This window comes from Loxodonta africana, chromosome 8, assembly GCF_030014295.1.
Source record: "Loxodonta africana isolate mLoxAfr1 chromosome 8, mLoxAfr1.hap2, whole genome shotgun sequence".
NCBI classification, from domain to species: Eukaryota; Metazoa; Chordata; class Mammalia; order Proboscidea; family Elephantidae; genus Loxodonta; species Loxodonta africana.
Window position 1 is genome coordinate 8,596,557 of NC_087349.1, and position 14,676 is coordinate 8,611,232.

Sequence of the window (14,676 nt, forward strand, 5' to 3'; positions counted from 1 at the left end):
AAAGATTGAAGTTGTCAAGGATTTCATTTTACTTGGATCCACAATCAACACCCATAGAAGCAGCAGTCAAGAAATCAAATGACACATTACATTGGGCAAATCTCCTGCAAAAGACCTCTTTAAAGTGTTGCAAAGAGGTCACCTTGAGGACTAAGGTGTGCCTGACCCAAACCGTGATATTTTCGGTTGCCTCATATGCATGTGAAAGCTAGACAATGGATAAGGAAGACTGAAGAAGAAATGACCCATTTGAATTATGGTGTGGGCAAAGAATATTGAATATACCATGGAATGCCAAAAGAACAAACGAATCTGTCTTGGAAGTAGTATGCCAGAATTCTCCTTAGAAGCAAGGATGGTGAGACTTCATCTTATGTACCTGGGACATGTTATCAGGAGGGACAAGTCCCTGGAGAAGGACATCATGCTTGTTAAAGTAGAGGGTCATCGAAAGAGAAGACAACCCTCAATGAGATGGATTGACACGGTGGCTGCAACAATGAGCTTAAACATAACAATTGGGAGGATGGCGCAGGACTGGGCAGTGTTTTGTTCAGTTGTACATAGGCTCATTTTGAGTTGGATCTGACAGGATGGCACTTAACAAAGTAGTTGACAGTAGTGCTGGTGGTACAGTGGTTAGGTACTTGGCTGCTAACTGAAAGGTTGGTGGTTGGAACCCAGTCATCACCCCTGTGGGAGAAAGACCTGGAGATCTGCTTTAGTCAAGATTAAAAAAAAAAAAAAAAAAACAACCTAGAAAATCCTGTGGGGCGCTTCTACTCTGTCACATGGGGTAACTGTGACTTGAATTTGACTCAATAGCACACAACAACAATGAAGTAGTTGAGGAAATACTGAAAATTTGAAAAGTAGGTGTATTAAGACTCACAACATTAAGTTTATTTTATTTCTACCAAAAACAGAATTTATTATAATTTTACTTTCTTGGCTTTAACATAAGTAAACTCATCAATAATATTTTCAAAATCTACTTCTTCACTTAGCTTGTTTCTAATTGACAGAGTTGTCATGCCTGACAATTTTTTGTGACCAAGCAGCATTCTTTTTTAAATGTATTTATTTTTTTATTGTGCTTTAGATGAAGTTTACAGAGCAAATAAATTTCTCATTAAACAATTAATACACATATTGTTTTGTGACATTGGTTGCCAACTCCGCAACGTGTCAACACTCTCCCCTTCTCAACCTTGGGTTCCCCATTTCCATTTGTCCAGCTTTCCTGTCCTCTCCTGCCTTCTCGTCCTTTCCCCTGGGCTAGTGTGCTTTGAGATACGATATTATCATTTGTTTTATGGGCCTATCTAATCTTTGGCTGAAAGGTGAACCTCAGGAGTGACTTCAGTGCTGAGTTAAAAGGGTGTCGGGATCCATATTCTCAGGGCTTCTTCAGTCTCTGTCAGATCAATAAGTCTGATCCTTTTTTGTGAGTTAGAATTTTGTTCTACATTTTTCTCCAGCCCCGTCTGGGACCCTCTGTTGTGATCCCTATCAGAGAAGTCAGTGGTGGTAGCCGGGCACCATCTAGTTATGCTGGACTCAGTCTGGTGAAGGTTGTGGTAGTTGTGGTCCATTAGTCCTTTGGACTGGTCTTTCCCTTGTGTCTTTGGTTCTCTTCATTCTCCCTTGTTCCAGATGGGGTGGGACCAGTGGACTATCTTAGATGGCCGCTCACAAGCTTTTAAGACTCTGGATGCTACTGGCCAAACCAGGATGTAGAACATTTTCATTATAAACTATGTTATGCCAATTGAGTCAAGCAGCATTCTTAAATAATTTTTAATTAACTTGAGCTTACTGATCCTGTTTTTATTTAAAATCTTGATATTTTATTTATCATGGTTTTTCATTAATTTTTTATCTAATTTTTAATTGTTTTTAAATATTGCATTAAAATATCATTAATCCTGGCCCTGTTGGGTGCAGGAGCCCTGCAGATGGTGGAATCCTGGTCCAAGGGGGCTCCCTAGCCTTTTCCATCTCCCTTCCCTGTCCTATCAGGGTTCCTGAAGAGGAAGTCTTCCCTCCGGTTCACCCACGGACACCTACTTAAAACCCTTCAGTGGTCCATTCTTGCCCTTAAAGTGTAAACTACTTCACAAGGTTTGCAAGGTCCAGCTTACCTGCTCCTGAAAGTCTGGCTCACTAGCTGGAATATTTCTGGAAGCTTATCTCCCATTTTTATGGAGTCCCTGGGTGGTGCAAACCATTAAGCACTTGACTACTAACCAAAAGGTTGGAGGTTGGAACCCACCCAGAGGCACCTGGGAAGACAGGCTTGGTGATCTGCTTCCAAAAATCACAGCCTCGAAAACCCTGTGGAGCAATTCTACTCCACATACAGGGCGTCAGCTCGATGGCAACTAATAACATCTCCATTTTACTTCCACCTTCACGAAGTCTAGTTCCTGAGAGACAGCGTGTCATGCTGCCTTCAGGCTTCCAGGCAGGATTGATCAACCACCGTCCCTTCCTCTATGTTCCTACTGCCAACGCCCTCCAGTGATCTCCTGTGAAAAAAAACACTATTCACGTACAATAGAATATTATTCAGCCATAAAGAGAAATGTAGTTCTGATACATTCTACCCTGTGGATGAACCTTGAAACATTACGCTAAAGGAAAGAAGCCAGGCACAAAAGGACAAATATTATATGATCCCACCCATATGAAATATCCAGAATAGGCAAATGCACAGAGACAGATGTTTATCAGTGATGGGGGGAATAGGGGGTTCTTGCTTAGGGATGCTGAGTTTCTTTTCGGGGTGACGTAAAATGTTTAGAAATACATACTTGTGATGGTTACACAACATGATGGTAATTAACATCACTGAACTGTACACTTAAAATGGTTAAAATGGCAAATTTTTTATTATATATCTTTTACCACGATAAAATTAAAAAAAAAAAAATCCTACTTCCACATGGGATGTCAAGTCAAACTGAAAAACTGAATTCAGCCTCTCTTCCAAAACCAATGTCCCTCTTCTAACATCCTTGTCTTTTTAATGGTACCAGCACCTTCCCAGACTTGAACTTTGGAATCATCTTTAAATCTCGTCCAGGATCAGGCATACCCATTCACCTGTGTCTAACCACTTGGCCCTAAAACTTCCTTCTTCACTGTGCCACTAGCCCCTGTCTCTTCATTTCCATTCACAAATACTTGGAGCTGTGGGCACAGTTGTTTCAGAGGAAAGCAGAAAGCACCATGCATGCTGAAAATGGACAGCCTTGCGGAAGCTCCTATAACCTTACAGATAACATCTCAACAGAGCGTCTGGGCTAATCTGAACTCTCTTTCAGGTGGGAATCAGCAACACACACTTAGATTGTTGGCTGGAGACACTTGCAAGTGCTGCTACTTTAGTTCCTGCTCCCGCCCCCCCTTAGCAAAGAAAAACATGTTTAAAACATTTTTTTTAGTGTCCTGGAGGAACTGAGTCAAAGCATTTTCTTCTATTATCAAATTTTGTTTGGCACCCATGTTCCCAGTGCAACAAACGCTTCAGCTTGGCTTTGCCCTCACTGTCCTGGGGGTCTAGAAGGCCCTCCCCATCCTTTCAAGACTCTATACCAAGAGTCCCTCCTTTCTTTGTTCTCTCATTTCATTGTCTTTGCATCCAGCCTATCTCGTATTATAATTTAAATGATCATGAAGGTGGCCCATTGACCATGAACCCCTAAGGACAGGGCCCTTGTTGTGAACGTCCAATTAGCAATGTGCTTTAAAACAATGACAGGATTTAGAAGGCCCAGGTCACAGGCCAAAGCAGAGAAAGAGGAAGAACGCATAAAGGATACTCAAATATGCCTGAAATTAGAAGAACAAACAAAGAATCAAGAGGCCTTGAAGACTGGCTTAATGTTTGTTTTTTTTTTTTGTTTTTTTGTTTTTGGTATTAGAGATGCCCCTTCAAGAATTTAAAATTTGAATTTTGACGAGGAAGCCCTGAAACCTCTCCTTGTCTCTCTCGCTTTCGCGCGCGCGTACACACACACACACACTTTTATATAATTATAAACTTTCTGTAGTTCATTCATGGACCCAGAAAAAGGCCTTTGAGTCGAAATCAACTTGACGGCACTGGGTTAATGTTGAGAAGCGGTGACAGGTAGAATGGGGCTGTCACCAGCTACCATCACACCTGGCCGTAGTGGACTAATTCAGGGATCTCATCCCTTGCAAAACTGAGAAAGAGAAGTGTGCATTGCATATGTCCAGGGCCACAAGTTACCTTTGGCCATGGCTTAGTTTCTCACTAAATTAAAAGAGTTTCTAGTCATCAGTCAGGAGAGATAAGGTTGGCAATGTTTTGTCTTAGATAGGAAGATTTGGGTAGTTTTGTTACTGTAAAAAAAAAAAAAATTATTTTCATCAATTTCGCTTTGCTTTTAAATTAGTTTTACTAAAGCCTCATCAAAACTGTTAGAAAATTATAGCACTTATTACCTAAAATGATTATGAACATAGATTTTAAAGTGTTCCAAAAGCAATTTTAGCAATACTTTGTAGTTAATATGGTACTTTTTTAGTTAAAAACCTCAAACTGACAACTTTTATATAATTTAAGATTGAAGGTATAATTCATCTAGATGAAAAAGCTTAATTGTTCAGGCTGAAATACTGACATTTGTCTTTCCATGTTACTCCTTCTACAACCTTAGATAAATGGCTTCTATAGGTTGGTACCCACCACCGGTCTATCAGCTTGTCGTACTGTGGTGGCTTGCATGTTGCTGTGATGCTGGAAGCTAGGCCACCAGTATTTCAAAGACCAGCAGGGTCCCCCATAGTGGACAGGTTTCAGCAGTACTTACAGACTAGAAAGAAACGCCTGGCAATCTACTTCTGAAAATTAGTCAGTGAAAACCCTGTGGAACACAACCGACTACTGTACTATATAGTGCTGGAAGATTAGCCTCCCAAGTTGGAAATCACTCAAAATACACAGTGACTGCCACAAAGGACTGAAGCGTACCAATGATCATGAAGATAGCACAGAACCAGGCAACATCTCATTCTGTTGTACGTGGAGTCACCATGAGTTGGAGCCAACCCAACAGCAACCAACAACGATAAGATGGTAGGTGCGTTAGAGCTGAGACCAGCAAAGCCCAGGACTTACTGATTTAACTGTAAGTGTCAAGATTATCTGTGGACACACTGTCAGCATTAGTGATATGTTTAAGATACGTCCATAGAAAACCAACTACTTCTCTCCTAAAGCATTTAAATTTAACTTCCTTAATGTTGCCAGCTCGATGGTGTGAATGAAATAATTCTGGTCATTAGCTCTGGGGTTATATCATGGTCTCAGTGCAGAAACAGAACTTCCTGACTGAGCATGGAGCTTCTTACTGAGGCAAGGGGCAAAGTTCTAACTGAAGTGGACAGGATTAAATCCCGACACCAGTGAGACGCAATCCCTCTCATGCTGAAGAGTGAGTGTCTAGGCAGCTATGTGCTCTTTTGGTGACTTCCTGCTACTACCAAGTCCAACGAAGACAGAGAAAAACCAATAATCTGGTACCAGATTCTTTCGGGAGATAGGAAAGGCTTTGATGAACATCGTAGAGAAGGCGCTGTGGACCCTAATAGTGGTAGTTATCAATGCCTATGAAATATAACCAAAGAAATATGGTCTATACATTGTGTCAGTTGATATACCTGTTTCTAAATCACAAATTGTGGCGGACCTTGCATTATACTCCAAAGGGCATGGCCTGGTATGGAAGAGAGTGGGGGGAGGAGCAAGAGATAAATTTTAAAACTTTGAATAAAAATGTAGTTAAAAAAAAAAAAAGGAAATGGACCGTCCAGGGCACTATGTCCCACTTAATTGCATGGAAAGAATTGCTACTCCAGGACAAAGCAAAGGATAGTGTGAGGATTTATTCAATAAAAACTCCTTAATTTGCTTTTAAAGGTGAAGTGGAAAGAAAATAAGGCAGCAGAAAAAGCCTACATACCATGGACTGGCTACCATCATTAACATGACATGGATGGGTGGATGGGTGGGTGGGCAGATAATCTGCCACCGAATCATCTTCAACTCATGGTGACCTTACGTACAACAGAATGAAATGTTGCCCAGTCCTGCGTCATCTTCACAATCGCTGGCATGTTGGGTTGAGTCCATTGTTGCGGCTGTCGGGCCAATCCATCTCACCGCGGTTCTACCTCACGATACATGATGTCCTCCTCCAGCGATTACTGGTCCCTCCTGATGACGTGTCCAAAGCAAGCAAGTCAGTGTTCTGTTGTGATCTGTAGGTTTTTCACTGGCTAATTTTTGGAAGTAGATCACCAGCCTTTCTTCCTCATCTGTCCTAGTCTAGAAAAAAAGCTCTGCTGAAACCCGTCCACCACAAGTGACCCTGCTGGTATATGAGATACTGGTGGCATTACTTCCAGCATCATAGCTATATGGAGGCCACCACAGTATGACAAGCTGACAGACAGGTGGTGGGTGACTAAAATAGAAGCTAGCAAACACGTTTATGACCAATATTATTTTATACCAGAGCCTGACCATTATTGGCTTTTTCGCTTACAAAGCTGGGCCTTGCAGCCAAGACCTATTACTACTAACCTACTGAATTTTCTCACCCATATACTCAAGAGGCATTTTCCAACACAAGTTTCTCATTCTTTGTTAGCTCTATATTGTGAAGAAGAGTACTTTACCAATATCTGGCTTTGGAAAACATAAAAAACTTTATTTAAAAATGTTCTATTCCTTTAAAAATATATACAGAGAAACAGATTTGAATAAAATGTGGGAAAAAATCACAGGAAACAAAGGCAAATTCTGATCCTAAGACCAAGAGAAATTGGTGACACCCAGAAAAATCAAAATGTCGTAACAGCCACAAGAGGATCGGTGCAAACAGACTGGGGAAGAACAGCTGAGTCAAATTTCCCTGGAGCCCTTTACTCCGAGTGTTTTTGTTCCACAAGTCAGCAGCCAGCAGACAAATGTTCTAGTTCTATATGGTCTTACTTCTACCTGCCTAATGTAATGGTGAAGTCATTTATTTAATAAATACAATATCAGAGAGAGGGACTGCCTCCATCCAGAAAATACCTAGGAGAGCCTCGTATACAAAGCACCTGAGAATTCTCTTTTTGGAGCAGCATCATATAACACAAGCAGCACTGCCGAAATCCAAGCTCATTTTCTTACAAGCTGTTACCTCAACTGAAAGCCAAGTTTTACTCCTTTCCATGTACCGCGAGGGTCCCTGGGATCCTTGGTGGCTATCCGGTAACAGCAACCTCTTGGTCCACAGGCCATGCCAAGGGCTGCTTCCTTTTCTCCCATCGGCTCTGAGGCCCTTGCTTTCCCTTTGTTCATCAACAAATGTGAGAGTGAATAAATCGTTCAAAGGTACCACTGGGAATATAGCAACAGAGAAGAGAAATGGCTACCAATGATTGTATTGGGAATGACCGCTAATAAGAAGCCAGGATCGCCTGGGGATCTTGGCTGGGAATGATTAATCAGGAGTGGCTTTTGAAATCTTTGGGCATTCAAGTTGGTTAACGTTTCCATTTTATCGGAGGCAGATTGGGATAGTCAACACTGATTTCTAGAAGCTGTAGAGTAGAAGTATGGCTGGTATGAAATGAGTTCTTATGAGAATGGGAAAAGGGAAAATAAAACTGTATCCCCTCAGGATTTCCCAAAGGTAAAGCTTGAAGACCTTGTGCTCTTTCCTCCCACCAGGCGTTTGGTGCTTCTTGATACTGAGTGGGTAGCTGAGTCCTCAGGATCACCAAGGTGAGTGTCTTCCTTGGGGGACTGGGTCTGCTGGGCTTCTCTCAGTTCCCTGGCAACAAACAACATTGGGGGAAGCACAGGTTACTTAACTCCCAACGAGAGATAATATTTATGATCAAAACAAGCACGGAAATAGGGTTTTCATTTTATTTCAGGATTTACAGAAACAAGCCTGAGCTTGATTGGAAAATTCCATCCCTGTGATTGTCATAAAAAATGGCTGGCATTCACATGCCACAGGGCACAGCAGGTTCAGTTTTCCAAAGCCTATTGATGGTGACTTCAATGTTCTTTAAAATTGAAGACATTAAGTGAATGACGCCACAGACTATATGCGAAGCTACGGGAGCTGGCAAACCACAGCCAAATCCAGCCCACCACTTGTTTTTGTAAATAAGACTTTCCTGGGACACCAAACCAAGAAAATCAATCCAGTTGCCATCAAGTTGATTCCAACTCATGGCGCCACCACAAGTACAGAGTTGAGCTGCACTCCATAGGGTTTTCAAGACTGTGATCTCCTGGAAGCAGATTGCCAGGTCTCTTTTCTGAGGCTAGTAGTTGAGCCCTTAACCATGTGCATCAAGCAAGACTCCTTACTGGAACACGGCCGTGCCCCGCTGTCTATGTACCGTCTAGGACTATTTTCAAGAAGGCCTGGTGATGCAAGTGGGTAAAGTACTCGAAAGATCAGTGGTTTGACCTCACCCAGCAGCTCCTTGGGGGAAGAGACCTGGTGCTCGATCTCCTTCTGTAAAGATTACAGCCTTTGAAACCCTATGGAGCAATTCTACCCTGTACTATAGGGTCGCTATAAGTTGGAATCAACTCTACAGCAACATCTGTTTTGTTTTTTAGGGCTGTTTTCACACTACAACAGCAGAACTGAGTAGTTGTAACACAAACCATGTGGCCCACAAAGCCTAAAATATTTACTATCCGGCCCTTTACAGAAAAAGCTGGCCAATGACTGGTATGAGTAATTTCAAGAAGGCATCTGCTCTCTGTGTGTGACGGAACCCATCCTGGGGATGGCTAATGGCAGTGAGTCGAGCCTCCACAGCCGGCTTCACGGAAGGCACACACGCACTCTAAGTGATACACATATAGGTACCTATCTGTATCTTTGTACTTCATTTATCTAGTGAAGTACAATCAATAATGTACTTCATTTATTGAAAATGGGATTTGAAAGGTAGAGCAAAAACATATTAATTACCGATTAGGAAGAATTACCTGATTAAAGGCTTAGTGTCTCCACAACTTCTTACCAAGAAATCATTCGGGGGACTTTTCAAGTCAATCTTTCTAAGATGGATTGTGAATCCAAGAGTAGCTGAACTTTTAAGCTTATTTTAGGAAAAAGCCACTTTTCATCTGCTTTTTTGTATTTTCAGCAATGCACAATATACATAATAATCACTTAAAAATGTCTTCAGAATTCTGCTCAACATCATTGCCTGTCCTCTTCCTCAAACCCACCCCATCTAGTTAACTTCCATTGTTTGATGAAGGAATAGATTAATAAGTAAGTGCACACATGAAGACAAACCTACACGATTAAGAGACTGGACTGATTTCTCTGCTCAGAAAATACCTCTTCCTCTAAACACGCACCGGGACTGTGTGTCTGTCTGTCTGCTTATCCTGAAACTTAATGGGGTTTCTAAAGTCGGTTTCTGCCCATCTCACCTACGGTTATATTAGGCAGTCACCCAACAGTTACCTGCTGTCACTCAAAATCCTACACGTTTTCTTCACCACTTGTATGTCCTTGCACTCCATTCCTTACTTGTGCTTTTGTTGCAGGTACCAGAATTTTCTCTCTCAAGCAGCCTCCCAGCCCCATGCTACACCAAGGACCTCACAATGCCATCTTCCTTGTGGGCAGAGGTTTATGTATCAGAACGTTCAGTTCTGCTTGAGTTCGCGTGGAAGACACAGCAGACCAGGCACATCAGTGTGAGTGGTAGACATAGATAGGTTCTTTGACTCCAACATCCAAAATCTACCTTTCCAGTGTGGCCGTCTTGACCTTTTCCAAGTTCAGCTGCTGCTGGAGCTCTTCAGTTCTCCCCAGGGAGGGACACAGGACCTGATTTCTGGCCAGAGTCACTGCAGAAGGTCTCTTCTCAGCATCAGGGTGGATCATAGTCTGATGATATCACCAAAAGGAAGAAAATAGAAATTTCACTATTGGGAACCCACCCAGCCACCCAAGCCAATGCCATCCCAGCTTCTGCCCAGCTTTTTGTGGAACCCTGCTTCTCCTTTGTGCAGAGAAGGAAATAAATGAAAGCTTAGCTCCACCTTGGACAGGAGGCTCATCCCTGCCCAGGAGCATCAGCTGTCCTCATCATGGACTAGTCTTTAAGTACCATAGAGATGGCTGGATGACTAACTGGTCTAATTCTATAATTTTGGAGAGCAAGAAACTGAGGCCCTAAGATAAAAAGTGACTTGCCCAACTTATTGGCAGGGCCAAGACCAAACCAAGGCTACTCAACTCCTAGTCCAGCCTTCTTTCCACTGTACCATGCTCTTTTTTCTACTGAAAATGAATCAAGAACTCTCCACCATGACATATAAGGCAGAGGGTGTTAGTAACCTAAAATGACACGAATATAGTAGAACATAACTAATTATATACAGCAACTAGCAGTGTAGTATAATGGGGAAAGCACAGACCCTTCCCTTTGGAGATCAAGGCTCCCTGCCAGCTGCACCACTTACTATGTAACTTTGAGCAAGTCACCTAGCTTTGGTGAAACACAGTTTCCTTTTCCTGAAAATGGGGATAACCATATTCACCTTGCAGAAGTGTCATGAGAATTAAATGAATTAACCTTGTGTATATTATCACCTTGCGCAGGGCCAGCATGAAGGTGCTCAGTAAGTATTAGCTAAATCAAGGAGCAGTTTACATGCAGAAGTAACAACCAGCCTATGAACAAAAGACCACTGTGCGGAAGGTTTACCATCTTCCTTCATGAAAGCAAAAAAAGTCAGGAAGAAGGACAAGTTTGTAGCTACATTTGAAGCTTGCAGGTAAATGATGAAACTCAGATCTTATCTGCAGGACAATAGATATCTCTAAGGCTATTTTAGGGGTCCTAACCCCATCCTAAGAGCCCTGGTGGCACAATGGCTAAGCACTAAGCTGCTAACCAAAAGGTTGGCAGTTCAAACCCGCTGGCTGCTCTAGGGGACAAAGATGTGGCAGTCTGCTTGCATAAAGATTTACAGCCTTGGAGGCCCTGTGGGACAGTTCTACTCTGTCCTATAAGGTGGACTCAATGGCAGTGGGTTTGGTTTTGTAATCCCATCCTAAAAGGCGCTGTGGTAGTGCAGTTGTTAAGCACTTGGCTGCTAATCTAAAGGCTGGTGGTTCAAACTCGCCAGCTGCTCTGCAAGAGAAAGATGTGGCCGTCTGCTTCCGTAAAGAGTACAGCCTCGGGGCAGTCCTACTGTGTCCCGTGGAGTCACGACGAGCGTGCCTCACCTCAACAGCAACCTCGTCCTGTTCCACATGCCATGAGTAAATTTTACATAAACATTTTACTTTGTTGGTGTAATTCTGAGCTTCTCAATTAAATAAATAAATAAATAAATAATTTTTTTTTTTAATCTCTCTTTTCTCCAGAAGGAGACCTGGTGGCACAGTGGTTAAGTGCTCAGTTGCTAACTAAAAGATCAGCTGTTCAAACCCACCAGCTGCTCCTTGAGAGAAAAGATATGGCAGTCCACTTCCGTAAAAAGTACAGCCTTCAAAACCCTATGGGGCAGTACTACTCAGTCCTATAGGGTCACTATGCATTGGAATGGACCCAGTGGCAATGGGTTTGGTCTTTTGTTCCAACATAATACACTTTTCCTTGTCCCCACACATACCTCAGATATCACTGAGCACAATTATCACATAGATCCTTGAATTAATATTATGCCTTTCTTCCAGTAGGTCAAATGACTGGTGCTATTATCAGCTATCATTCAATAAAGTAGCTTATACTTTCTTCTACACACTCAAAATCCAAATCTTTTAGTTGTGTCATCACTGTTAACATTGGTAATAGTTAGAACCCTGAAACAGAAGCCAAAAGGGCACGTTCGGTTTCGGGTTAATCAGTTACAAGCCAAAGAGCTGCTCTGAGCCTCGGTTTCCTTGATTACAGAATAGAATAGCCCCCGGTCCGTTCACACGGTTGTTAGGAAACCAAAACACCCAAACCAAACCTGTTGCCATCAAGTCGATTCTGACTTATAGCGACCCTACAGGACAGAGTAGAACTGGCCCATAGGGTTTCCAAGGAGCAGCTGGTGGACTGGAACTGCCAAAGTTTTAGTTAGCAGCCATAGCTTTTAACCACTATGCCACCAGGGTTAGAAAGGGTAAATGAAAAAATGTTGGTAATAGGGCGTTGCAAACTACAACACAAAAGGTTTTCTGATGTTCTCTAAAGTTTCCTTGAGGAGCTTTCAGTCTGCCCTATGTCTTCTCTGGGCTTCCTCATCATGGTTCCTTTTTCTTCCCTTCTGTTAACGGCACTACCAACATCCTTCCACTGCCCTTTCCCCACATAATTGCCATCATATTAAAAAAGACATATCCATTTTCTCTTCATTAGAGAAATCACCTTGAGCAGACTGTAAAAGTTTTCGGAGAGAGTCTGTGGAATGTCCGGAAGGTTCCCCTGGCGGATATGATGCCAGACAACGCCATTGACGGGTAACGACTCAGCCCCTGCGGCCACTGCAATTGTTAATCCCAAAGCAAATACATCCGCTTTGGGAAGGTGCCGATAATCCTTCAAAATAGAAGCCAAGAAGGCCAGTTAATTTGCCAAGCGAACTGAGTCTCAGCCAAAACCCAACTCTTAGAATTTCATTTGCGTGTGTACACGCTCTAAACAGACATGTGAGCAAGGTCACAATTGCTGTGGTGAGTTGTCTATTTCTAGGGGAGACAGAGGGAGCAAAATCTATCCAATTAATAACACTGCGCCCTGAGGAATTCAAGGCAGCTTCTAGTACCATCTTGTTCCATCAGGTTCAAGGAGGCTTGAAGCATTAATGGCGGATCAGAGGCAGGAAAGACTTGTTTTTTTCATGATTATTATGCTAGAGGACTTTAGTCCCAGGCCTGAATGGACAGAGATCTGGGAGATGGACGATGACTAAAGGTCATTCCATTACCAGAGCTGGTAGTGCTATCAGAAGGATGGCAGCCTAATAAGCATGGGTTGGCCCAATAAGAGTTTGAGGGAAAGCTTTCTTTCCTGGTAGGCAACCCAGGTGTCGGGAATTCCAGGGAATACGAGAAACAGTCTAGGACCTGTCTGAAGAACAGTGTGAGTATTGACTCATCCTGATGGAGCCACTTTCTTCACACTTTTTTAGAAAAGCTTCTCTCCTACCTTTAGGCTCTATATTGAAGGGGAAAAGAGATGGTGTAAGTTGAAATTATAAACATACACTTTTCATTTCTCTCACTGTCAGCCTTCATTTGAGAGTTAACAGTTCAGCAGATGACAAAATACCCCACGTTTCCCTAATCTATACCTCTTGCAAAATCTCTTTAGCCAGGTAGCGGCTGTCACCCTCTTCCACTCTGGGTTTACTTATTGATGTCACATGGCCCAGGTCACCTAAAAGAAGGTGGGGGGTGGGGAATATAGAGAGGTCTTTAAGAGCATGTCTCCTCAGAGCTGCAATGAATGCAGTCTTCACCATAAGTTTTCTGGGATGGCAGTGTAGGGGTGTAAGGCAGGCTCACCAATTTTATACATCACATTGGCAGAGAGAAACCAATCGGTCTCATTCTCAATCTCATCTGGGGCTACAGGAGAGTCATTTTGCATCTTATGACAAATGAAGATGTTACCTGAAAAAATACATTATTGATCTAAATAATGATTCCTAATATTTCTCACCCCAGTGACCCTTTTCTGTATCTGACATTTCAGACTCCCCCCTCCTCATCCTCTGTGTTCACGCAATAAGACTGCCAAGGTTTCTATTCCATGCGACATCTCCCACCGCTTAGCGCAGCTCAGTTATCGGTAATACCTTTTTGAGGTAAACCGTCCTCAGACAGTCCCCATTTACTGAAGAGACTGGCGGAAGCGTACTATCACCTCACAACACACACACACACACACACACAAACAAATAGTAGCAACTCGTGCCTGGGTCTCACATTGGTAAATGAGAAAACCACCAATCATGGCTCACTTTGATTAGTGCTGAGTCGGAAGGGGGGGCAGCACTAGCTGTAATGATTGGGACATAGCCAACATGCTGTCGTGTAAATTAAACAACTGTTTTCATAGTCTGTCCTCACTATATTGGAAAGAAACTTCCCTCAGTCTCCTGGGCCCAGGAGGAAAATGAATAAGGCAGTCTAACTGAGTATTTTGGGGGGAAGACTGATAGAAGAAAGGAGTCCTGCCAGCAAACACTTTCTTTGACAAACACACAGGCACAGCTTCTGAGGGTGGTGGAGACAGAGCAAGCCGTGCAGCAGGCGTGATGGGTGCACACTGACTAGGTTTGATGTCCAGGTGCACCACGCCAGAGCTGTGGATGTACTTCAGCCCCAGGGAAATCTGCAGAAGGATATCCTTGAGTTTGGGCTCTTGGAAATGATTGCCAGACTTCTTGTTTTCGGATATGGTGGCCTGCAGGCTCCCACCTGGAAAAGAACAGAGAGCAGTTCCACCAAATGAGGGAAAACACATGAGTCTTATAGGTGAGAGCCTAGTAAATATTCAGCAAATTCCTCATCAATGATCTCAGTCCAACAAGTCCAGGTTACTTCAGGGTCAGTATAAAACATAACAATATCTGCCTTCTGTCTGTGCTACATT

At 42.8% G+C, this 14,676-nt stretch overlaps 1 protein-coding gene across 2 annotated transcripts in view; it reads right to left on the reverse strand.

The window, feature by feature from the left end:
• Nucleotides 1–5,883: 5,883 nt before the first annotated feature.
• Nucleotides 5,884–14,676, reverse strand: part of WEE2 (WEE2 oocyte meiosis inhibiting kinase) — a 38,935-nt gene continuing 30,142 nt past the window's right edge. For both annotated transcript variants that reach the window (XM_064289627.1, XM_064289626.1), the window contains 6 exons: nucleotides 14,355–14,501; nucleotides 13,584–13,691; nucleotides 13,370–13,455; nucleotides 12,445–12,615; nucleotides 9,823–9,965; nucleotides 5,884–7,859 (listed from right to left, as the gene is read on the reverse strand). In XM_064289627.1, coding sequence (XP_064145697.1) covers nucleotides 7,703–7,859; nucleotides 9,823–9,965; nucleotides 12,445–12,615; nucleotides 13,370–13,455; nucleotides 13,584–13,691; nucleotides 14,355–14,501 — 812 coding nt within the window. In that variant the 3' untranslated portion in view covers nucleotides 5,884–7,702. The remainder of the gene's footprint in view (nucleotides 7,860–9,822; nucleotides 9,966–12,444; nucleotides 12,616–13,369; nucleotides 13,456–13,583; nucleotides 13,692–14,354; nucleotides 14,502–14,676) is intronic.